The 26,996-nt window shown below is 37.6% G+C and overlaps 1 protein-coding gene across 1 annotated transcript; it reads left to right on the forward strand.

The window, feature by feature from the left end:
• Positions 1-21,276: 21,276 nt before the first annotated feature.
• Positions 21,277-23,338, forward strand: ACD2 (accelerated cell death 2 (ACD2)). Its single transcript, XM_087689026.1, has 2 exons — positions 21,277-21,413; positions 22,677-23,338. The coding sequence occupies exon 2, from the start codon at positions 22,752-22,754 to the stop codon at positions 23,280-23,282; it is 531 nt and encodes a 176-aa protein (XP_087545152.1). The 5' UTR covers positions 21,277-21,413; positions 22,677-22,751; the 3' UTR covers positions 23,283-23,338.
• The last annotated feature ends 3,658 nt before the right edge of the window (positions 23,339-26,996 follow it).

Below are 26,996 nucleotides of genomic sequence, written 5' to 3' on the forward strand. Positions count from 1 at the left end.
AGGATTTGACTTGTAGTGTCTAGTATTAGGAACTATGCCTCTATCTTCTTTGGAAAGATTCTTTGATGGCCTTTACATCAACAACTATTCCATCTGTAGCTTTGTTGGAAGAACCAAATGGTGTCACAATGGAAGTGGATCCATTTCCTTTTTGCAAAGGTCTTCCCAAAAATAAGGGGTAAGAGGTCCCATAAGAGTTTGGCTTCAACACCAAATAAGCCAGCCAATAATCTCTTCCAACCAAAGTAGTCTTGACATAGGGGAGAATGCCTAGAGGCTTAATTCTGATCTACAAGCATGATGAGGCAATACATAAGTTGCATGCCTTGCAATTCCAAGTCCTTTATTGTCACATCATTCATCATTATGTTCACTTAGAAACCTCCATCTATCAGTGTATTTGCTAAGCAGCCTTTTGTCCAAATGCAAGTCTCTAGAGTACTAGGATCCATGAAGGCATTCACATTTACTTCTTTCACAGGCTCTAAAGCTTTGTTGGCCTTTGGTATAGAGGTTGTCTTGGCAATCCTTAATCCACATCTTTGTGTTAGTGATAATACCAGATTTTGAGGGTTTCTATAATATATGTGGTGAAAAAGATACGATCCACCAACTTATAGTGGGTTGCTATATGAACATATAGAAGATTGACAATGCACTAAGTGTGCCATGTGTCCCGTTGTTGTGTGTCTATGAGCAAATTCCAGCTTTTCTCCTTTTTGTGGTGGACTTTCACTGACTCTTGAAGCTTCTTTACTATTTTTTGATTGATGTTGTTGGGAAACACCTTAAAATCTACCATCTTTTATCATTCTCTATACTTCTAATTCTTCTAATTCTTTACTTTTCTCCTAAACAATTTGATACTAAGGTGCAAGCTTAAGTTCTTCACTTTTCTCCTAAACAAATTGATACGAAGGTGCAAGCCTATGTTGCTTTTGTAGGTAGAGGGAATAATTCGTCATACAAGGCCCGCATCAAGATAGCATTGTGCTTTTGCCATTGAGAAAAGTGTCTTCGCTTACGAATTCTTTCAATTATTTTGTATTTCTTTAAATTTCACAATGTTTTTTGCTTCTCTTTCTCTTCAATAATGTCGTTCCTTCCATTTTCAGCCACTTTTGCATGCTTGTTGATAGTAGTTTTCCCCTTTGTGTAGCAAAACATGGAGCTCTCTAAATAACACCAAGAAAACATGAAATGACTACAAGAAAATTTATCTTATATCATCAACAAGCATCTTTATCATCTCTTCATAGAGCCAAACAAAGAAAACAACAAGAACTTCTCTACGTAGCCTCAGAGACATATTCGCCCACAAATTTATCTTCAATAGGTCTTCACATATTCTTCATTATCATGAACCAAAAATAAAATGATCACAAAAAAATACTCAATATGGAATGAAAATGATCACATAATCTTCATTAATCATGAGTCATATTCTTCTTCTCTCAATCTCATTCATAGATACATTGTTTTAGCATCTAAAATGGCTATCTTTTTCTCTTATGCACACTCTCAATTACTCACACATCATATCAACTTAGTATTCAATAGAATGAATGATCAATATTCTCTCTTAGTCTTGGAGATACCCTCCAAAAGGTACATCAGATCTGAAGAAGCACCAAAGCCACTATAGTGAGACTCTTCATAGCTCAACAATACACTATCACTCCAAACTTCAACTTATATTTCTTTCACTTCAACGAGCTATTGAGATCTTCCATTCTTCTCTTTCCAAGATAAGAACACGTCTCTAAGCTAGAACCCCATACAATAGAACATATATAGAAGCGTGTAGAGGGTTACATAGATATACATAAGCGTAACACGACACCGCAGAGAGTCAACATAACACAACATTCAACTTCAACCAAAACCATTCCAACTCATCAAAAGCCTTTCAAAGCATATTCAATCCTACTTAAACCTAATCATTCACATCTTCAACCTCTCAACAAAACCAAACAAAAAATATCAAAACCAATCACATCATCAAACAAAACCTATTGTCACATCACAAATCGATCAAAAACCAATATAAACTAATCAAACTTATTTAACTACAACCAAAACTCTCCAAAATGCTTCCAAAACCAACAAATTTCAATCATTCATGAACTAAAACAACCAATTAATACAAAAATCAAACAAAAACATCTAAAAATACAATCTCTTCAATTTTCAACACATCGTAGCATAAATTTTAGTAGATTGATGTTAATTACGATGTTAAGTTAATAGATATTTATTTTTCAAGTAATAAATAAATATATTAACCTAAAAATTGAGTGCATGTAAATAGCTAATTAAAGCTGGGATATTTTTTAAAGGGTTTTTTAAATCAAATCTTGAACTATGAGGTATTTCAAGCAATGTACACTATGGCTTGTAAATCTAGCGAATTTTTATTTCAATGTAATATTGCATTGGCTACTTTTAAGGCTATCCTTGAATAGAATTAGTCAAAAGTCCAAGATGAGAGTTGAAAATTATGGAATGAAAATTACTTGGTGGATGCTAAAAAGGTTAGGCACATTGAAAATAATGTAATGAGAGCTCAAATCCTTGAAGAACTTAGTTTAGTAAAAGCTTATTTGTGTAAATGATCAATCGATCAATCAAAATCAATATGCTTATTTGCAACTCACAAAATTTGGAGTCCTAAAAACATTGGAATGTGATCCCACAACTCTTTTATATCTAATAAAAAGATATCAAGATGCCTTGCTATGCCCCTATAGTCATTGACGTAAAGAGGATTCACCCTTGTTGATATGTTATCGAGCCTAGCAAACAATTACCGATACATCGCCAAAATAAAAATTTAGTCCAACTAGTACTTTGTAAGCAAAGAAAAATTGCAATATTCGAATAAAAATGTTGGGGGTTAAAGGCCGCATGTGCTTAGCCACCTACATTTACTTGTGCTTACTACCTGCACACATGTATACTGCAGGTGAGTATTGGAGTTCCTACACACCATCTTGCTCTCTCTTACTTGAACCTCCATAGCTCTTGATTCTCTCTTTCTTTCTCTCATGCTTCCACTTTTTCTAACTTTCAATTGGTATTAAAGCAGGTTTGATGTTCGTGTGGGAGCTAATGCTTGGAGAGTGTTGAGTGAAGCATTGTTGCAAAGGTTGAGGATTTGAGCTTCTTCTTTGACATTGATGCTTGCTATCCACACATTGATAAAGGTACTACTCTCATAGTCATGATCTAGATTTGATTTAAGTAGGTGCTTGAGCAATTGAGAATCGATTTGGGGTTGCAATAGCTCATTTTGGTATTGATTTGGGTAGCCATTAGTAGTTGAAAATGATATAAAACAACTTGGCTTTGGATGCTCGGAAGAGGTTTTAGATAGTCAAAGAAATTGAGCAACATTGAAGCCTTTCAAGAGAAGAGAAATTATAATTCTCTTCCATTTTCTTCCTCTCAAATGTATGCACAATAGAGGAGAAAGTAAAAATTCCTATCAACACTTCAATTCTTTGTATTACATAGAACATAATAGTTTTAGTTTGGATAGCAAGCATTCATAGTTCATATCTATGTATTGAATGCCTATATGCTTTTCATGTATGCTATATGGTCATGTTAATACTTGGTATTTTTTTAAATGCCCAAATATTCTTGTGTTGGATTCTACATCTTGGATTTGAGCTTGGTCGGTTGCATTTGGGGGGTGGCTATTTTCTTCAATGATTTCCACTCATAGACTTGAAGACTTATTGAAGGTTTATGCTCCTGGATATCTACATGATGTACTTTTCATACTTAGATGCTATGAGCTCTATGCATTGAGCTTACTTTGCTACTTTGAATGCTCCAATTTTTTTCCAATGGGAGTGCATTGTACATTTTACATAGAGCTTGGTTCATTTGAACTAATAGGAGACTCTCTTATGCTCTCTAGGTTTATGCATACATTGTCATTATAGAGATTTATGAGATTATGGGGTGATTTTCCTTTGACTTAGACACCTTGTACCACTTATTGTCAGTGGATTGTTAGTGGTGGATACATCCTTAGCATGCATTTTGTATATAACTATGTACCTAACATCTTGGATGTTTTGATTGCATTTGGTACTATGTGGTTTATACTCTTACACTATTAGTTGCATTGTATATCCCAGTTGTTGCTACTTGAATTCTCCTAGCATTGGGAGCCTATTCTTTTGCATATTTGCATATGTTTGCGTGTTTTTTTACTATAGTTTTATGGACAACCATGCTGATAATTAGTTTTGCGTAGTGATATTGTATGACAATAACTTCCAGCATCGGAAGATTCAGATTTAGCACGTATTGGTGCAAAAGAAGCAAGTCAAATCCATGGAGATTAGAGGACATAAAGATAGAACTTTATGTGTAGAGAAATGGGAAGAGCTCGATGAACTATGTAACTGCCATTATCTCATTGTCAAAGTAAACATACTTCAATGTCATTGAAATCAAGGCGACTTATGCATTATGAAAAAAGATTTGTGATTTCTATGATAAGAAGAGTCATGCAACTCAACTATATTCACATTGACTTAAGAAACTCATGGATCTTTGCATGAAGGGACATCTATATCTTCTCATTTAAATGAGTTTCATTCTATTTTTATTCAGCTTACGTCATAGGGTCTTAAGTTTGACGAGAATGTCATATCTCTTTTCTTACGTATTGTATTTCGTGAGTCTTGGGATACACTTTGCATTGCTATGAGTACAAACCCTCCTAAATATGGCTTTTAACCCAAGAATGTAGAGAGTACTTTTCTTACACAGAAAATAAACATGAAGAATATTGATACACCCCATACTTCTCATGCACTCACAATGAGTAGCAAATAATGTGGTAATGGGAATAATAATCGTAGTAGAGACTCACTGGCCAACTAGGGCATCACATAAGGTCGCAATGCCATAAGATATGCAATGATAAGCATACAAAAATCAAAGGTAAAGTTTATTATGATGCCTAATTTTTTTATGATCGGAGCATTATTCCTAAGTTCAGTGTCAAGATAGAAGAGATAAATGCCTTGGAGTACAACTTAGATGATTACATACTTGCTTATTCATCTATTGATGTTACTCAATTAACCGATACTCCATCTTCTTGCTCTCTTAGCATTGGCTTCTTGGTTTGGAAGCTTCATTTCATATTACCCCACATTGTCATTGGTTGGTGTACCCACTCTACTGTCATAGGTTCAATTAGACTAAGAAACGACATTGTATTGGATATTATTATCATAACTAATGTGAGATTGCACTTTGGTTCTAGTGCTCCATTTGTGCTTCATAATGTATATTATATCCTAGATTTTACTAAAAGCATTATCTTTGCTGGACAGTTGGATGATGACATGTACCATGTCTCTTTTAGTGATTCTCCATGGAAGATTACCCATGGTAGTCTTGTTTTACTAGAGGTGTCAAGGTTGGCAACATATACCCTTTTCTTGTATTTAGATCTATTCATCATACTTTGGTCGTGATTGATCTTTCTTGGCTCCTGTATCTCTTTAGCATCGCCATCTTGCCTACATGTCTCTAAAAGAAATAAAAGCACTCACCCTTTTGTAGTGTTTGCCACCTCTTGACTACTCATGTTTTGACTCTTATGATCATTATTTATATGGCAAACAAACACGTAACTCTCATGAAAAGTTTAGCTTTATGCATGTGGATGAGCCTTTGGCTCTTGTTCATTCAAATGTTTGTGATCCCATGCCTTGTTAATCATTAGGTAGTGTTAAGTACTTTGTGATATTCATTGATAGTTTTTCATATAAAGTTTGGGTCTATCTTATTAGGAATAAATCAAAGGTGTTAGTTACATTTCAATGCTTTCTTGCTATGGTTAAAAATGAGTCTAGGCATAGATTGAAATATCAACTCTAATAATGGGGGTGATTATGTCTCTAAGGCATTTGAGTAGTTTTGTGCTAAGAGGGATATTAAGCATCTTTTGATTGCCATGTACACCCCATCCCAAAATGATGTTGTAGAGTACATGAATAGGACTATTTAGGAAAAAGTCTACAATATGTTTAGTTAAGTACACTTACCATAATACTTTTGAGCTAAGTTCGTTATTACTACCATTCATTTAATTAATAGATCCCCTTGTATTGCTCTTGGTGGTAGAGTTGTAAAAGAGGTATGGTTTGGTAAACCTCATGTGTATGTACACTTGTGTATCTTTGGATGTGAGTCTTTCTACTATATTCGCAAAGATAAATGCAATAAGCTAGACTCGAATTCTGTCAAATGCATTTTTCTTGGATATGGTGATGCAAGTGAGATGGGCTATTACCTTTGGGATCCACGTGCTTGGAAAGTTATCTATAGCCATGATATCATATTCCATGAGAAAAATATGCCTATGAGACCAGAGCATGTAGTTGAGATACACCAGAAAATATTTTAGGAGGAACATCTTGTTATAGTATGTTCAATTCCAATTAGATAGCCTACTACACCTGTGTTGATCATGTAATGGCCTAGGATACACCTATTGTGTAGGATTATGATGTTAAATAGAGAGAATAGGTCATCTATGCCCTACAACTAGTCTTGAGATGCTCCACTACATCCTCATATCCTATTGATTCTTTTGAGCCCTCTATGCATTATGTCATGGTAATAGATGTTGGTGAGCCTCTCACTTATGAGGAGGGTATATATCAAGGTGATAGTCACTCTTAGGAGAGGGCCATATAGTTTGAGTATGACTATAAAAAAATCATACATGGGATTTGGTTCCTTGACTCAATACAAGATATGCATTGTCGTACAAGTGGGTATACAAGTTGAAGAGTACCCATGGTTGCCTTAAGCTGATATATAAGGCTTGATTGGTTGCTAAGGGAAGCAGAAGAATGGAATTGACTTTGATAAGATATTATCTCGTGGTCAAGATGACTATTCTATGCTTGGTATTGGTATTGGTTGCACAAATGGATCTCGACTTATACCTTATGGATATGAAAATGGCTTTCCTTCATGGGGACTTACATGAGGATATCTATATGCAATAGCCTAAGGGCTTTGAGAAAAAGAGCAGGGAACACGCTACTAGTGTGTAAGTTGAAGAAGAGTCTTTATGGACTTAAGTTGGCACCTAGGGAATGGTATCACAAGTTTGATGCCTTTATGCATTCACAGGTTAGTCCCATATTGATATATATCTATATCTTTACACAAAGAAGGCTCATGATGGTAGCCTTATCACTTTGCCACTATATGTTGATGACATGTTGATTATTGGGAGTGCTCATGATGAGTTGGATACTTTGAAGATTGAGCTCTAGAGGATCTTTGAGATGAAGGACATGGGATATGCCTCTCATATACTTGGTATATGTGCTATGTGTAATCGCTTTGAAGGACTCCTCTACCTATCATAAAAGGAGTACATTTGTAAAGCCCTTGAGTGGTTCCATATGCAAGTCGGTAAGCCTATTGGCTGCCCATTATCTTCCCATGTGAATGTTAGTCAGAAAAATTATTCCTAGTCAAATGATGAAAAGGCGGAGGGGTCAAGATCCCATATGTATGCATGTGGGCTAGCTTGATGTATGCCATGTTAGCCACTAGACATGACCTAGAATTTGTACTAGGAGTTGTGGCTCATTATATGGTGACACTTGGCAAGTGACATTAGGATGATATGAAGAAGGGTATCATGAGATATCTTAAGGGCGCTACCAATATATGCATTTGTCTTTGCTAGAGATATTGTTTCTTGGATGTCCATGGTGCAAAAATATATGTCATTGTTTACTATTGAGGCCGAGTACATTGCAACCCGTTGAGGCTTGTAAGGAGGCCCTCTGGTTAGCTGTAGACTTTGGTATGACTATGACTCATACATTGCATTCAGACTCTATGAGTACCATTCACTTGGCACGTAATCTAGTCTTTCATGTGAAGACCAAGCACATTGAGGTTCGATATCACTTCATCAGAGAGGTTGTTGAGGGCAAGCAGATAGAGCTTATTAAGATCTCAATTGATGAGAATCCTATAGATTTGCTCATTAAAAGTCTTCCAATGGAATGTTATGCTTTCCTTAGGAAGATTATGGATGTAGGATGACATGGCATCTATTTATCATCCTATTGTACTTATACGTACACAATGTACTTAATCACTTTCTTTTTCTTATTTTCTCTATGGAAAATCAAAGTTGGAAGCATGAGAGAGTGTGCACAAGAGGAAGAGAGAGAGCTCAAGGACAAGAAGAATACATATGTAATATCTCAAGATAAGATTTTGGAGGTCCTATTCTTCGAACAACCCTTGATTTAAGTTTTATTGTTTTCCTAAGCTTCAATGTGGTGAGCTTTGACTGGACTTTAGGCTCCTCCCCTCCTTGTGGTTTAGTATATGAGCATTTGATTGAGCAAGGTCGATTAATGACCTCGATACTTGGTGAAGAGTCCGAGGAGATTTCAATCACATCAATATTCATAGGGCAGTAGTACTAATGTCATTGAATGCCTTTTCAGTGCTTAGAAGCACTTATCTCAAGATTGAGATGTTAGGTATTACCTTGTCAGGCTTGGTGAGATACTTGACTTATTACAGGGATTGAAGTCTCGCTTCTTGATAAACTTATGATGTCCCTTGCATGTTGGAGCTACTCACAGACCAGGAACACACTTCAGAGTATATGCTTCAATGATTAGAATCATTATTAATGCTTAAAGATTAAAAATTTTGAAAAATGGGAAAGCTTTAAGCTTTCTCGCTATGGCTACCAGAAACCCACAGTTAGGGTTTTGCTCATAGTAGCCAACAGAGGAGGAATTTCTCCAAACCCTCTTAGAGGGAGATGGCCCACTAGGGGGCTATGAAAGCCTTATGGTGGCCCCCATGATTGCGCCTTCTTCTACTCGTCATGATTCAATTCGAGGCATGTCATTGTTAGAAACTGCACCGAATCTACATTTGTTGCAATGTTGCCTTCCATGACGCCCAATCTCAGCATGAGATGAGCTGTGCTGGAGCACCTTGAGCTAAGGATGAAGTCTCTGGAAGGAATCAGGAGATAATACTGCCTCCTTTGCACACATCAACTCCTCCAAGGTCAGGGGGTTAGGGTGGCTAGGGTGGAAAAGAAGGTAACTGCGAGGGCAAAAGAACTTCTTATGCACTTAGGTGTGTAGAGAGGCTGAGGGAAGCTCTCAGGAAGCTAAAGGATCAGAGATGGTTCTGATACCATGTTGAAAATAAGAGTTGGAAGCATGAGAGAGTGTGCACAAGAGGGAGAGAGAGAGCTCAAGTATAAGGAGAAGATCTTGCTTATAAAGTTGTTCAAGGTACAACTAGTACACTCTCCTCAACTATGAGAGTGACCTTTAGGTAGTTTATATCGCCTCTGGAGAAGTAAGGGTTAGGGTTTCCCCTTTCTCCCCTGTCCTCCAGTTCATTTACACCTAGCTACCCTTATCCTCTCCAGTATAAGGAGAGTTCACATGCTTACTCCTCAACATTCTCCATAGTCAAGCATATTCACCTTTAAATGGGAGGTTATTTGGGGTTAAAGGCCACCTATACCTAATTGCCTATAATTACTTATACTTATATTATACACACTTGTATACTATAGGTGGTGACCACCTGCTACTATCACTTTATTCTTTATTCTTTATAGGACAATAGACTAAGCGAAGGTAGTCACATATTGTGACTGTTGGAGTTTCGACATACCTTCTTGTTCTCTCTTTCTTGAACCTCCATAGCTCTTACTTTTCTCTTAGTTCCATTCCTACTTTCACTGTTGATTCACCTTTCAAAAAAAAAAAAGCTCAATCTATTGACCAATAACATTGTAAAAATGTTAAGAAGATAATCTCTATAAACATTTGCAAATATTTTGAGAATTGTTTTATTGTCAAAAAATTGAATATAATATATGAACTTGTAGTAATTACAAAGAACACTCTCTTACACCTTTTGATATCTGTGCAGGAGGAATTTTGTATGACGTTTCATCTGATTTACCAGGTAGTGTCACAATATAGCCTACTATTATGGGAGTACCTTTTTCAGTTGATGGACTAGATCTTTGTTTTGCCTCACTACCAATTCTTTAACACCCGTCAATGGATACATATAGTAGTTAGTAGAAGTCCTCAACCAACTTTTGTATGCGCATAGACTATATCCGTAACCTGAAGTATGAGCTATGGAGGATCCATCGGGCCGAGAGGCTCAACATTCTTGAATCTTTACCTTTTACCCTACCCCTTCTAGTCCTATCAAGTATCATGAGGGAGAAGCCATGACTCAAGCCTAGTAGGTTTATAGAAGGATTGCCTAGGTCATTCGACCCAACTGCATTGTATTTGCTCCCATGCTTATAGATATCACATTGAGAAATTTCCCAATTGAGAAATTTCCCAATCTCTTTGCTAAGTTCTTAGCCTTAGATATTTTGAGTTAGTCGCCTAAATATCAAACTAAATTTCATGGTTTCTCTTGTATGTCACATGGCTTCTGACAAAAGTCTTTGTATATAAATAATGGAATAATACATTTGGTTATTTCTTCTTTTTTTTGAGCAATATTTTTTTAAAAAGAATTGTGATTTAAACTAATTTACCTTGCCCTATATAAATCCAAAGTAAATAGTGGCATGATTACCTAGCCTTTTACACTGTGTACCAATTCACCTTACACTCGTTGCACTACTCTTGGTGGAAAGATTTCATAAAGATCATGGAAAAACTTTATTGTCCTCATGGATATTATGTGAAGAGGTGATGGACTCAACACAATGTCTACTACTTCATTGATGTCAAGACATTGGTAGGAACCAAGAGTCAAAACCATCATAAATCTGAGTGCTCGCAATGTCAATCAAGAGCAATACATTTATAAGCAAGTGACTAATATCATATCTCCTAATAGAATAGCTCATTTACACATGCTAAAATGAAACAATTACATCATTAATGGTTCCCAAAACATCCAAGTCAATATCACCTTCTCAAAGTTCATGAAAATCCCCCTATATATAAGGAGATACCTTTTGCAAAGTTCCATTACTAAATCCTTACTGAATGTATCAAAAAGCTCTTTCTAAAGCTTGAACAATGTACAATTTATGCAATAGAACTTGATATTTTATGGTGTGCATAATTGAATTTTGAGCAAAATTTTTAGGTGCCCCCACCACCAATCACTTCATCTAATCACAACAAGAAAAGAAGTTTCTGTTAAAGAAAGTAAAGCCTCTTGAATTCAATAGAGAGGGGGTAAAAATCAAAACAATACTAAAATGTGGATTGAGTAAATGGAGGACTACCTCTCTACAAATGGAACAAGTGTAGCCAATTAGGCTATGATCGCTCAACTTCATATTATTAGAGAGGCCAATCTCTAGTGGAGATAGTGATGTTGTGACAAAGTCGTTAACATAGACCCCCCAAACCTGGGAGTAGATTAAAGCAGTCATCAAAGGAATGTACTTGCCCCCATTGTACCAAATCCGAAGGATAGATGAGTTCTTTAGCTTGAGGCAACAAGGATTGATAGTTGAGGGTTACTACTCTCACTTCATTACCCTCCTAAAGTATGCCCCTAAGTTGATAATAACATAGCACGTAGATTGTTTTTGTCAAGGCAGCCTGAATCCACCATAAATGGTAGCTAAAAGCCATGAAGTTTTCCAACCTCAAGGATGCTCTCCTATGAGCTTTGACCCCTCATGGACTCCCTCCTAGATGTAATTTTCAAGCTACCCCACACATTCTGAATCAAGGATTTTCCTATTCAAAGAGAGACCTAAATGCTCAAGCAACAATAACAATCTTAATCCTATCAATGCCAATCAAGGATCCCAACCCCATTGCTTCACGTGCGACTAGCCAAGCTGAGCCCAATGCCCTGTCAGGGCAAACAACACCAATTCAAACCCTCTAGAAAGAGAAAATTTCAATAATCGAAGAGGGTGATGATGAGGACCAAGACGAGGAGTGGGTAGCCAAGCTTGTAGGGAAGAAGAAGAAGACCCAACCATTTATAAAGAAGTGAAAACATGCATTATCCATGTAGCCATCAATAATCAAGAGGTTGGATACGAATATACCATCCTATAAGTATTTCTCGGGCACCAAAGTAAATCTTTTCAAATACTCATTGATTGTGGTTCTACTCACTTCTTCATGTCTCCTAAGTTTGTAAAAAGAAGTTATAACTAGAATTTGTACCTACTAGAAAAATGATAGTCAAGCTAGCAATTGGCAAGGTAGTCTATTCAACTCAAACAATAAAAAATGTAGAACTCCACTTAGGAAACCAACACATAAATGCAAACTTTTGGGTCTTATCCCTAAGAACTTATGACTATCTCCTAGGTATGGATTGGCTAGTCCCTAATTAGGCAAGTATTCATTATGAGAAAGGAAAGTGTAATGTCCCCATTACTTAGTTTATTTTAATGTGCACATACATTCCAAAGAAAATTGATTTATGTTGCACATTTTTCTTTAAAAAAGTAGCTCTAATTATGAAACTGACTCTCATTATGAAGATAATAATAATTATTAATGAGGTATCATATACCTGTTCATGGAAGAAAGACTTGGGAGACCCTCCCAAGACTAGCTTATTAAAACTATGTTTGTAGTATAGAACAACAAAAAGAACTAGCCTAGTGGATAGTTACTTTGGTAGTTAAGTGCACTTGGGTGACGACATTGCTGGGATGGGTGACCTCTCGGGAAGATTTTTCTACAAGCTAGTGGGAGCTTCTCGTGCGTAGCCAATGGCGCCAACGAAGACTTCATAGCCCAATGCCAAGTATACCAAGGTCTATGCCTTGGTCGCCGCCCCTTAGTCGTCGCAAGCCTTGGAGTGATGGCCGCCTGACAACGCACCATGCGGTGCTCACCTATATATTCATAAATTTTTATCTTAATGCTACAAAAATGGAGCTCCCTCTTTGATGTCATCAATGATGTCATCAGAAGTGCTAAAAGAAATCATTCTCTCTTTGTCATCAAAAAACGCTAAAAAGTAAGTGTCCCCTCTTTTAACCCCCTTGCAAAACTATAAATTGAGGGCTATGGGATGACCAGGAAGAGGGACAAGAGCAATCTTGACGAGGACAAGATGTCGATTGGGAAGGATGAGACTCTATTCCATGAGATGAAGAGACATCATTCCATTCAACCCAAGGAAGCGGATACGTTGAAAGTCTCTCATCCCCTTCTACTCTAATCCAAGAAGAGAAGACAGTGAAGAACTTTATCCTATTCTATCAATCCGGTTAGAAGTCATACCTCTACTCTTGTCCCTATTCCGTCTACTAGAGAGAGAAAAGTATTGCTCTCCACGAGGCAAGAAGAACCATTCGTGAGGCCTACATCATTGAATCCCGCAACAATAACCATCATCATCATTGAGAGTCTTACACCCTTGCTAACTGGTATTGCTATCGTGTTCTTCTTCTTCTACGAATCATATTTCCGTCATGGCCCCAAAGAAAAAGAATTCAAAAGCGAAAGTCGCGAATGACCCTACTAATGTGGAATCAATAGTTGGAGTTGCAAGTACGGGAGTCACTAATGAAGTCACGGTCGCAGATAACAACCCTTTACCAGTTTTGATACCACAGGTTTTTTTCCTAAAAATTTATATTCCAATTCAATAGAAATAAGATAAGTCTCTTAAGAAATACTGCGAGCTTAGAGTATTCACGTAGTAAATTATTAGAACATCACGTAGTAAATTATTCTAGAACTCAAGAGAAATCGTGAGGAAATTTTCAAGATGGATTTATTAATAACTAACCCCAAAGAAATTAGTCAAGGATATAGTTTAATCTAGAAGCTTTGATAGAATATTTTAAGACCGGAAATATCTCTAAGTTCAAGAAATGAACTTAAGGCCAAGAAACTTGGTTACAAGAATGTCATTATAAACCTTAAACTGAGAGGTTAGAGATCCCAAAATCTAGATACCCTAGGGGAAGAGCTCACTGCCATGAATTTCAAAGGTCCATTACTATAAGATTAATCATCATTTGAAAGTTGCATGAGTGTTTGAAGTCATAATTGCTAGAAGACATCAATCTCATTTGTGATTTTCTAGATTAGATCCTGATTGAATTAAGTATTTGAATAGATATAAATTGAAGAGCCATATACCTCCCCCAAGGATAGGTGTTGAATCCCTATACCAAGAGGGGATGTTTTTACCGCCCCGCAGAAGCATAGACTAACTTCGATGGTGATAGATCTCCCATTAGGGATCATATTAAGTAGGAGGTGGCGAAGGTTCCAAGGGGGCCTCTGGCTAGTAAATCCTTTACGCACCTAGAAACTACTTGGTCCTCTGTATGGCCCAAGTTCTGCTTGGGACACCTAAAAATGCTAGCTATAGATGGATTTGATCTTGGTAACGTGCAGATACGCCAGATAAGGCAACACGTAAAATTGTATTTTTTTCTCCTGTATGGGCAGGAGAACCCACATTATGGAATATAATCAAGCGAAATTGTTTTATTCTTATTGTATGTTCATGAGTAAATTACGCAGACGAACAACTATGCATAAAGGGGTTTTTAATTAAAGAAGTTTTTTATGTATTTTATGTAATGTGGTAGGTAATTAGATAATTAAGAAACTTCATAGAGGGAAGCGAGTGGATGGATTCCCAACAAATCCAGTCCTATGGTAGGGTGGTCTCGGTTGGCCGAGAGGTTTCCCAAAAACAAATGCTAGGAAGACACTCTAGGAAGGGCCGATTCATCGACTTACTTAGGGTTTAGTCTTAAAACCGAACTGTAAATTATCTTAGGGGAAAGGTACGACGGCTGTGCCAGAGCATTGCAAGGGATTTCATAAATCCTTAGTCTGCTACTAGAAAAAAGCATTGTAGTCCATGAACCAAGGGTAATGGCAATCACTCCTTTCGGACAAGAAGCCTCTCAAAGGACACCTCCAGACGTGAGTTAGTTGGTGATAGATGATTGTTAGGTCAATCAAGAACCTTCAGGTCGGTTCTGTGTGGGTAACAACAGGACACTTCCCTTGCGGGGTAGGGTTAACTAGGCAAACATAATCCGATCATTCTAGTTAGAGTACGGATGGTGATGACTAGAAGGTAAACTCGGGGCGACTACTAAAATTTCACTCATCGCGTAATCGAGGTGGGTATGTTACAGAAAGATTACCTTTAATGACATTGGAGAGACCTTAGTCCAAGCTCATGAAAAGGAAAGAAAATCTAGATTGTAATTAGCCAAAGTTGACTAGCTAATTAAGGATCTACAGAAAAGATTATCCATCTATTTGATCAAATTAAACAAGGTAGAACTATCCATATACCCCAAAGAAGCAAATATGCTAATGTGTTTCATGAAGATCTAACAAAGTTACCTTCTAGCCATGAAGTTGATTGGGATATTAACCCAGAAGCTAAACTAGTTGTTTAAAGACCCTATAAAATGTCCATTCTCAAAGACATTGGATTAAAGGAACAAGTAAAGCAACTACTATAGCAAGGGTTCATCCGGCTCATCTCACCTTGGGGTGCCCCCATGCTTTTCAAAAGGAAAAAAGATGAAACCATTAGGCTCTACATTGATTATCATGCATTGAATCAAGTAACCATCAAGAATAAATATCCTATCCCTCAGATTCATGAGTTACTTAATAGGCTTCGAGGAGAAAAAATATTTTCAAAGATTTATGTTAGATTAGGGTACTATTAAATCTAAATAAAATATGAGGATATTCCAAAGACTGCAACTTGTTTTTGGGTTGGTTTGCTCTTCGAAGCAATTGTGAATATGACAACAATATAAACTACTGTGTTTTTAAAAAACCCTATGTAAAAATTAATTTAAAAAGTTGTTTTGATATGTTTTCAGAGTATGAGTACTATGTTTGCTTAGATAACTAAAATATACCATGTCATTAAAGAAAATTGGGTGAATGGTCTTTCTAATGAAACTGTCCTATGGTTGGGTGGACTTGGTTAATCAGGTCACTTCTCCCAAAGTTTAGAAAAAGGCCAACAAATATTACTATTCCTAGAGTCGAGTCTTAGAGGTGGCTATGCATTGTTTTAGCGAGCTAGTGTGAGACTATGCCTTATGGGTAGAGGGGTTGATTCTTAGCTTGAACCAAGTGTGATGCTTGCTTGCCTTGAGTCTCTAATGGCTCATGAAATTATGCAATGCTAAACTACTACTACAGACTGTAGTTGTATCTTTAGGAACCTATTAGTCGATCCTCGTGGGATGAGGTTGGATGCTTTAGTTTTGAGGTAGACCTAAGGAACACCTACTCGTGTAAGTCCACATGCTTGAAAGTAGTATGGATGGTGATGGCTAGGATCAAGTGCCTAATGATGGCAAAATTATCCACCCTACAATTTAAGTTCATGTATGTTTCAGGAGAGAGAGAGAGAGAGAGAGAGAGAGAGAGAGAGAGAGCATTCAATGCATCAAGAATAGGAGAATACATAACCACTCCTCTCCATGTAGGCATGTATTTAAGATATAATGGACCCACTGTTAGTTGCATGTATATAGGATATAATGGATCCCCTAGACACCTTACATTGTAGAGCTTGGGATTTGAAATTCATTTTCAATTTTGTAAGGATATATTTCTTAAAAATATATTTATCTTCTAGCTTGGGATGATCGAACACACACCACATGGAATGGAATATATACAATTCTAGCTTGGTCTTCCAAGTACATGACCAGGTGACTAGTCTCAATCTGTGATCATGTGGACCAAAATTTTTTGTCTTGCACATAACTAGTAAGATTGCTTTATCACATCAAACTTAAGGCTAAATCATGATCATAATGCAAAATTGTGTGTCATGCTATATATCATTGGATAGGCCTTAAAGTGGAGGTTCTAGATGTATAAACTCAAACAAATAATCAATTGTCACTTTTTTATAGCTAGTACAACTACTTAGTATAGAGAGTATTCCAAACATTCATGGGTTTAGCTAAGTACATTCTAATGTTGCACACCACTACTAGCTTAATGATCATTAAGTGTTACAAATCTCTAGTTTTTCAAGGCACTTCCAAAATTTAAGTAAAATTGAGTTGTCAAACTTAAAGCCTTGGAATGAATAATAACTACATGAATGAATAATAACATGGTAGTTAAATTTTTAAAAAATATGTGAAATGGAGTCATGGCGTAGTGGATTATGTGTGGGTTGAGTTCCTAAGGTGCATGTGTTTGATCCCTGCATCACACATCCCATGCGGCACATTCAAATCTATTCACAACAAAAAATAGTAAGTATTAACAAAATATGTTTTAGGAACCAAGGCAAGGATCTCAACATCATAATATCATATGTTTACATATAACTTTTTACTACATATTATTTGCAACTTTGCCTCAGTGAGTTCCAAAGTAAGTATATGATACCCAAACCTATGTGGTGCTTAAGGAGTCACCCAAACCTTCAAAAATATCAAAGGTTTCTTTTTCATCTCCAAAGTAACTTGAAGCCTCTCTTTAAGTAATAATAATAATAATAATAAATGGGGAGCAAGGAGCCTCTCTTTCTCTCCCTCCTCTCTCTTTCTTTCAAATCAGAATGTGTGTGTGTGTGTGTGTGTGGCATTATGGCTGGCTCCTCTCTCTCTCTCTCTCTCTCTCTCTCTCTCTCTCTCTCTCTCTCTCTCTCTGATCATGAGCACATCTTTGAGCATAGACATGGAGTAGTCTATAATAATCAAAGCAATATATTGTTGTGAGTACAGTGCATAAGAGTCACGATATTAGGTTGAGATGTAGTAGTATACATTAGTTTGAGCTTGTAGTAGTATACAATAGCTAGGTGAGGTCGGTTCCAACAATTCCATCTATCTCTCTTTCTCTATCAGAGCAATGCAACTCTCTCTCTCCCCCTCTCTCTCTCTATGTTTTTGTGAAAGTGACACATACTTCTCTCTCTCTCTACAATGCATCCTTCTCTCTCTTCGTGAGAGCAGCAAAGCTCTCTCTCTCTCTCTCTCTCTCTCTCTCTCTCTCTCTCTCTCTCTCTCTCTCTCTCTCTCTCTCTCTCTCTCTCTCTCTCTCTCTCTCTCTCTCTCTCTCTCTCTAGTGGTGGCTAGCAGTATGCAACATCCCAGTAGGCAAGCAACTAAGGAGTGGTGGAGGAGTAGATGAGTAGAGGAGTATACAAGTGGAGAAGCAGATAAGTGGCAAGGTGATATTACTACAAGGTGAGGCATTGATATGCAATGGAATTTGCCGATGCTTCTAGAGCACACGTGTGTGCGCACACGCACGCACACACACACATTTCTCTATGTGCCTTTGTAAACCAGGGATTATGTATGTCGTATGTGTTTTATATAATTATAATTATACATATTTACACCTTTCCAAGCAGCTTTATTCACTTACTTCAATGATTGAACTTGATTATATTCTTGAGGAATATAAAGGGCCACATGGTATCAATGCATAACTATCTATTCTAATATTATGCAAGGGGGGGTAGTGGAGACATGTGTCGGCTTGAGCTCCGTAGCCCTCTCATTATACAAAAAAATTACAACCTATTATATAATTTATCTCTAAATGGAAATTGTTATAAAATCTAAGATACACACTTGACTTTCTTATATACTTAAAATATATATAGCAAATATTATGTTGGCACAGAGGGAGAATAGATGAGAGATAAGAAAGATATAGAGAGAGAGGTAGAGAAATTGGCAACACACTAGGGACTGGAAGATGGGCCAGTTCCCCCCCCCCTCCCCCCCCCCCTTCTGGAGTTATATTATTGACAAGGAGCAAGCTCCTCCGTTACACATAAGCCAGTTCTTACTTGTAGATCTTGGAAACAAGATCACGGTTCCTTGCACAGTATACAACTGGCTAATACTTGCATGACTTGGAAGTTGGCACCTTTTGATCCTTCTTGAGTCTCCTTCTCTCCTACACAATATGTGTAGGGCTCTCCTCTTGGCGCTTGATTTCAGCAGAGCTTCTGCAGTACTTGCACCTTCTCTTCTCCTCTTGAAACTTGATTTCAGCAGAGCTTCTGCAGCACTTGTACCTTCTCTTCTCCTCTTGGAACTTGATTTTAGCAGGGCTTCCATAGCACTTGCACCTTCTCTTCTCCTCTTGGATACATGCAAAGTGATGCTTCCTTCTACCTCTCTCTCACACCCAAAGAGAGCCTCCTCTTTTATAGGCTTTCAAGAGCTTCTCTTCTTGGAGAGAGAGTTGAGTTGTTCTTCATGCAAGATGTGGTTGCTCCACTCTGCAGCACTAATTTCGAGATATCTCTTTGTACGTTGTTTGGATGAAAAAATGTCCAACACAAAAGTTGTAGATCTCGCTGTTTTCGATAACCTTCACGGCCCGTTTTTAGAGATCGTTTTTCTATTGCGAGATATTTTAAAAATAGATTTTTCAAAAAAATAACTTTTTAAACTGTACTCTTAACTTGTGGTCCATGCAACCACTTTGATTCATACATAAGGAGAGTTCATTAGATTGCATTGGGCCTCAACCTTAAGATTGGATTCCACACAAAATCTTGTGTCATTTTAGACCTTAGAAAGAGAAAATCACTTCTCTCCTCACTTCCAGAGGATCACGTTCTCTTGTCTTTCTTAGTGAGAGAATTCCCTCTCTCGTCTTTCTTAATGAAAGAAAAGACCTTAAACCTTGACTTGTAGGGGAGAGGATGACCCCAAATGAATGCAATGCTCATTATACACAAGTAAAACATTCCCAAGCGTCCCTAGATGCACACATAAATACATAACACAATGCTAATGCACTTCCTCTTTTTAAAACTCAGTCCATCTTCATTTATGTGTAACTCCTTGGTTCTTGTGTACACTCTTACACTTGGCAAACACTTATTTCCCCCTTCATAACTTGTACTGCCTGTACCAAATATCCCCGTCACAGTGCTTTGATCACCCCATTAAGTGATACACTAGGAATACTGATCTCTAAATGGTCTCATGGCAATGCTAGATCATCATCAACACTTAAAGAAAAGTGAGTCATTAAATTGTTGACATGAATTTATTAAATAGAGAATGTGTAATAAGTAATCAATTTAGTGACACCAATGTTAATACAAAATAGATAGACTAAGTTACATAGTCTTCTACTACCATAAGCACAAACTTAGAAAATGTAGGCATATGATCCACTAAATTTAAGGAGCGTAAAAAGGAAACATCTCCAAAGGCTAATATAGGGAAGGATACGAAATATCTAGCAATGTGTTTGTATGTATTTTTCAGCAAACTCCCCTTCCGCCCTGCTCACCCCCAAACCACAAAATACATGTGGTTCTATTTAGAGAAATAAAAGCTTGGGAGGAGAGAGAAAGAGAAAATAAAACAATTTGAAAGAGATAATGAAAAATGTTGGGGAGAGAGAGAGAGAGAGAGAGAGAGAGAGAGAGAAAGAGAGGAACAAGGTTCATTTTTAAAGGTTGCACAGCCCTTCTGAGACATTATTGACTTGCTAGAGAATCCCAAAAAGCAATATTTATTGCACACATAATTTGAAGGCCATATTTTAAAAAGTGACCTTCAAGTGGAAAGGCATGATCATAGAGAGACCTTCAGGAGAAAATATGGCCTAGCCCTTCAAAAATAAACACTCGAGAGGAACAACGGGAGAACAAACAACCATCCCTAAGTTGGTGTGTAGCACCAATGTCGGCATGAAGTGCCACGAGGAAACTAGGCACTCTCCGAGCCTAGTTTGCCATGTGTAAAAACCATACCTTAGACAATCTTCATAACGAGTACAAATTTTCGTGGTTGAAACTTTTGTAAATTTCAACATTTGTCGTGATATTTACAATGGAATTGGAGCCTTCGCTCATGAAGGCTTTAGTTTTGGGAAAAACGTATATTAAACACATGTATGGGCACGTCCCACGACGGCACAAAGTGGGGGCACGATGTGACACTCTCTGCAGAAGTACTTACAACTTACAAGTTACTATCCTTTAACTGCAGCGAGAAGGGTCTCAGATCAAAGGCTGGTCGATGATCATTGATGGAAGGCGGGCCGGAAAGCCGATGCGATTCGGCAGCAGCTGGCGCGTATGCTTCTGCATTGGCGTCTGCAAAAGCTCCTACTGAGAAGATCAACTCAGCTGCTAATTATGAATGTGGGGATGGGAAGGGGAGAGGATCTGCCACAGGCATGTCGTGGGTTCGATTCCCGTTCTTGTCGGAGGCTGCCGGGCGCCTCCTGCAGGATATGGCGGACACTCTGGACCAGGAGCTCGGCCAGCTCTTGTCGCCCAGTCAGACCCCCGCGGACGTCGTCCGCTTCCACAACTCCTAGCACACCGCCCAAGGATCCGTCGTCCTCCGGGCTGGCTCAGATCGCGGCAAGGTCTCTCTCTCGTCCTCTCTCTCTCTCTCTCTGCATTTAGATTTATATGTTCCGGACACTTGTATCGTTTTCCACACAATTGTAACTTGTGGTCTCATAGGTGATTTTGACATGGTCTCATGGCTCCTTTTGGCCTCTAGGAGACGTTAATGGATCATTTCACACACACACACACACTCTCTCTCTCTCACACACACACACACACACACACCTTTTGGCCTCTAGCAGACGTTAATGGATCATTTCACACACACACACACACACATGTACTAATCACCTCCTAGAACCTTGCTTCCTTAATCGTCTCCTACGCCTACCAATATTACTACCATTACCCTTCTAAACATCTTTTTATGCCTTTTTCTAGAACCCTTGCTTCCTTAATCATCTCCTATGCCTACCAATACTACTACCATTAGCCTTCCAGACATATTTTCATCTCTCACTGATGTGAGAATGAACAGAAAGATACAAGAGAGAGGGCAGCTTCAATCAATCTCTCAATACATGCATTTAAAGGCCAATCTTCACATTACTTTATCTCTTCTCTAACTCTAATCCTATTCCCAAACCACCCCCAAGAACCACAATGCACCTTGAGTTTTTGCACTCATCCAAAAAGTGCACACAATGGAGCCAATCCTACACAGCAAGAGGGAGAAGACCCCTTCATCTCTTGTCTCTTTGTCACTTATCTACATGAACCACAAGATCTTGACAATGGAGCCAATTCAACATGGCAAGAGAGAAGAGATCTCCTTAGTGCCTTTGCTCTCCCATATCAATCTACTTGGTTTCCTAATCATCTCTCCTCATAATATACTTTCACTATCTTATACATTAACAACAAAGTAAAGTCAATGCCTTTCATTTTTCCAATTAACTTAATCATCTCCTCTCCTATTTATATTATCCCCCTTTTAAATATTAACACAACATACATTAGATACCTTAATCCCTTCCCTTGCTTTTGAATTGTCTCCTCCCCTAATTAGATTCTTGCCTTTTCAAACATTAATACAAAATAGGGTCAACGCCTTTGAACTTTCATTATAACCTCTTCTCTTGCTTTCTTCTTTATTCATCCTTCTCCTAATAAGATTATCACCCCTTTAAACCTCAAGTCAAAGTACAATAAATGCTTTTAATCAATGTGTACATTGTAAATAAATATAAAGTGCTCATAATTAAGTCCATTCTTTTAGAACTATGGTTGCCAAAATAACATGGTATTGTTTTGTGATTGTAAATGGGTGAATGTAGGTCAGCTTTGCCTTGGGATCTTGGCTACATTGCAAACTCACAACAGGCACTTTGGACATTGCAACAATCATTGTGATGCTCGGCCCAAAAGTGGATGCTCCCCATTTCATGTTTGAATTTATCCAAAATGATTGCAATAGCATAGTACTTTTATTGGACTTCCTACCCAGAAAGGATGTTGTCTTACACCCTGAGTACCTCAAACGGTTCTACGAGGATACTGGCTTGGAGAAGCTAAGAAAATGTTTAGAGAAGATACCTCAGTCCAAAGTCTATGTTCCAAACTCCTTGTATGTTCGAAGTGTGGTCTCACCCACTGCCTTGCTTTTCAAATTTAAGAGCTTGCAACAAAAGTCTAAGGAGGACCTTGATGTTCTTATAAAAGAGATTGTACATCAGACATCTAAGGAGGTGCTTTTCAAATGGTTAGATGCATTTTCTAACAGAGCAAAGGTAGTAGAAGGTGATGAGAGTAAAGTGCTTTTTGAAAGGGATATACAAATACGAGATAAAGGTGTGGAGATAGATCTAAGCTCCAATATGCCCAAGCTCTTTGGTCATGAGATTACTAATAAGGTTGTTCAAGCCTATCGTAATGGAGTTTAATAGATTACTTGACAATCATGAAATTAGTTTAACCATAATTCTATCTATAATGATAAGCAAACAAAAGTTTTTTGTGAAATGTAGCATTTTCAATCTTTTTTCAAGTTATGCCATTTAGTTCAAATTCTTCGTTTGTGAGAATAAAGTGAAGTAGAACCATGGAGAAGGTGTAGCTTGGCAATCCTGACTCAAGAAGATATGTGCAAAATAATGGGGAAAATCTTAGCAAATTTTAAATTCTCCTTGGTATGCTACCACTTTTTTAGCAAAATCTTCATGGTGGGAATAAAGTGAAGTAGAACCATGGAAAAAGTGTGGCTTGGCAATCCTAACCCAACCATACACCAAGCTCAAAGATATGTGCAAAATAATGGGGAAAATCTAAGCAAGAATTTTAAATTCTCCTTGGTATGCTTTAGTGCTAGGTATAGTTTTTTCTTGGCATGCTACCACTTTTTTAGCAATGTCTTCATGGTGGGAATAAAGTGAAGTAGAACCACGGAAAAGGCGTGGCTTGGCAATCCTGACCCAACCATACACCAAGCTCAAATATATGTGCACAAGAAATGGAAAAAATCTAAGCAAGAATTTTAGATTCTCCTCGGCATGCTTTAGTGCTAGGTATAGTTTTTTCCTAGCATTCTACCACTTTTTAGCAAAGTCTTCATGGACTCCCACGTTCATGACATTCTCATGATCTCTATCCATGTCAACCTCATCTTTAGCCGATTGGAGCTTGTTTAAGGACAACTTGGCCTTTTTTGGGGGGCTTCTAACTTTACAGTTGGTTGGTCCTACAAGTAGGTAGACATATTATTAATTGAATCAATTTTCCCATGAGATGTAGAGGGGCCAATTTTATTGTCATATGTACCCATCATTTGGCCATCAAAACTCTTATCCTACACCCTAGTGAGACTCTCTCTCATGTTGTTAAGTCTATCTCCTCCCACCATAGTGGTAGACTCTCCAATGTTGTTGGGGGTCTAATCTAGAGGGGTTTACCTTATCATAAGTGTTCTTTTGCTTGTGGGTTGAAGACTTTGTAGGTCATATGGAGTGTACTATAGTTTGTGGAAGGGTATTGGCCCCCACCTCACTATCATGGTGGTGAAAAAGAATAGGAAGAGCTTGGAGAAGCATGCACAAGAAGTAGGCTTCTTGCAAAGAATCACAAAAATATAAATATTCAATTTTTTCTTATTTTGTCAAAATTTCTTTTTCTCCTAATATCACCACCCTTCTCAAAAAACTTCATCCAACTTCAAGTCACATACATGGTGTCAAGATGCTTTCCCTTGTGGAGGGTCATCCTCTTGACTAATTTGTCATTGTGTTTCATCTTTATACGGTAGCTTGAAGACTAGGGTCTAAGTGTGTAAACTATGGCATGATCTAGGAATGATTAAAGAACTTTGTGAGAACTTGCTAGTGAAGAGTTTCTTATTGAATCCTTGGCCTTTACAAATATTTTATTAAATGAACATTCTACCTTCTTTCTCTAATGTTGAGAAGGCATGAGCTAAGGTAGAAGTGTGTTACAAATGTGATTTGAGAAAACATGTATGTTTGGGTATATTGGCACCATTTGAGTGCTCTAACAAATTCTTCCAAGTTCATCTTGCCCTAGTTGCTTACTTATGCTCTTTTTGTTACTACTAAATGGATGGAGCTTTCCTAATATTTTCAATTAATTTATGGTTGTTTTAGGTTTTGCCAAAATCTATGACAGAAAAGGGTGTTTGAAGAGATATTGTTGGGTCCATGACTTTCCACAAGTTGCACCACTCATAGACCAAAATAAAAAAGCTAAAGATTGTTGGATATGTGTCCCTTTCTTTGATGACTAGTAGGGAAACATGTGAACTAAAACAATTCAAGGCCCTAAGTTGCATTGCTTTGTTTGATTTTTTACAAAAAAGTCTAAACTATGGTATGAGCTTGAAAACTTTGGTATTTTTTTGCTTTCCATTGCACTTTATGTACCTATTTTGTATTACACAAATAGTACTTACATAGATATTTTTGTATATAATTCCAAGAAAGACATTTTTTCAAATGGTTAGAGAGAGAGAGAGAGAGAGAGAGAGAGAGAGAGAGAGAGAGAGAGAGAGAGAGAGAGAGAGAGATGTGTGTGTGTGTGTGTGTGTGTGAAGAGAGAGCATATTAATGACCACATTAAAAGATATTATAAAGAATGAACTTTTAATTAATTATTTTTTAAAGCTCATCCTAGTTATAATACTTTTTCCAATTGTGAACATCAAAAGTAGGCCTCTAGGTCTCCATTCAAACAATGGAAAAAATGCATTGATAAAAATTATCTTACTTCATTAAATTTTTTCTTCCTCTTGGTTGCATCCAACATCAATCCACAAACATGGCTAGAAGATCACCTTGAGAATCAATATAATCATGTTATCTTTCATACAATAGAAAATAACAAAAATGTGCTAATGAGTTGTTGTCGCCTTCATATCCTAGCAAAGATAAGCAGTTTGAAGGGATGTGGGAGCTTGGAACTAGTGAGAGTGAGCTAGATATTAGCAATAATGAGCAAGCCACTAGCAAGAATGAGCTAGATGCTAGAAAGAATGAGCTAGAGGATAGCTTGGGGTGGCTATGCTTGCTAATGTTGCTAGATTAGATGCACATCAATGGGATCATCAACATATTAAGTCACAAGGGTAGCATGTATGGCAACAAACTTGGCGTGATCACGCTTATGTATGTGAGGACTAAGAGTTGGGCCACAATTACTCATAGAGGGCTTTAGATAGATTTCAATTGGTATCACTTGGCATCTAGTGAGTACAAGGGAGGTTTCCTTCCACATGGCTCATGCACATTTCAAATGCTAGATGGCCCTTAAATTTTTAAATTTAGCCATTAAGTAAAGGCACAAATGGGGGGTCCTAACTTCTCCTACAAAGAATACCATTGTTTCATGAATGGGGTTGGTGGTTCCTGATCAAGATGCCTGATAGTAGTCAATATTTCATGGAACCTATTCCGAACCTTCCAATTGGATGATGATGGCATCATGAAGATGATATCCATTGAATGCGAGGAAGAACCATTGAAATTGATAAATGTCTATGGGTCAAATGACAAGAGAATCAGAATGATCCAATGGGACCTAATTGCTGACACCCTAGATGGTAACTACCTCATTGGCAGGGGGTTTTCAACATGGTTAGCCACCACAAGGATCCATCTACATCCTCCTCTGTGACCTTTGACAAGAGATTCATAATGATCCAATGGGACCTAATTGCTGACACCCTAGATGGTAACTACCTCATTGGCAGGGGGGTTTTCAACATGGTTAGCCACCAGAAGGATCCATCTACATCCTCCTCTGTGACCTTTAGTGAGCATCTTGCAACCTAGTATGCAAACTTGGAATATCGAGGGCTCATGGATCTAGTGGATTACCTAAGCTCATTTCAATTGGCCACTCATAATTCTCTCTTAGTCAGTTTTGAAAATAGTGATAAGGTCTACTTACATGTTCTGGAACATTCAAGAAGTTTTAATTCTGGAATAGTTTCTAAGTTATCTCCATGGTATTGTGGCCCATTTACAATCCTTAAATGTGTTGGTGAAGTTGCATACAAATTAGATCTACCATCCTTTGTAAAGTCCATCTAGTCTTTCATGTTAGTAGATTATGAATGCAACTTGGTAATGATGATAGTTTGCTAGACCAAG

The sequence above is a fragment of the Lygodium microphyllum genome, chromosome 12 (assembly GCF_053477565.2).
Source record: "Lygodium microphyllum isolate KBCC chromosome 12, Lygodium_microphyllum_v1.1.10, whole genome shotgun sequence".
NCBI classification, from domain to species: domain Eukaryota; kingdom Viridiplantae; phylum Streptophyta; class Polypodiopsida; order Schizaeales; family Lygodiaceae; genus Lygodium; species Lygodium microphyllum.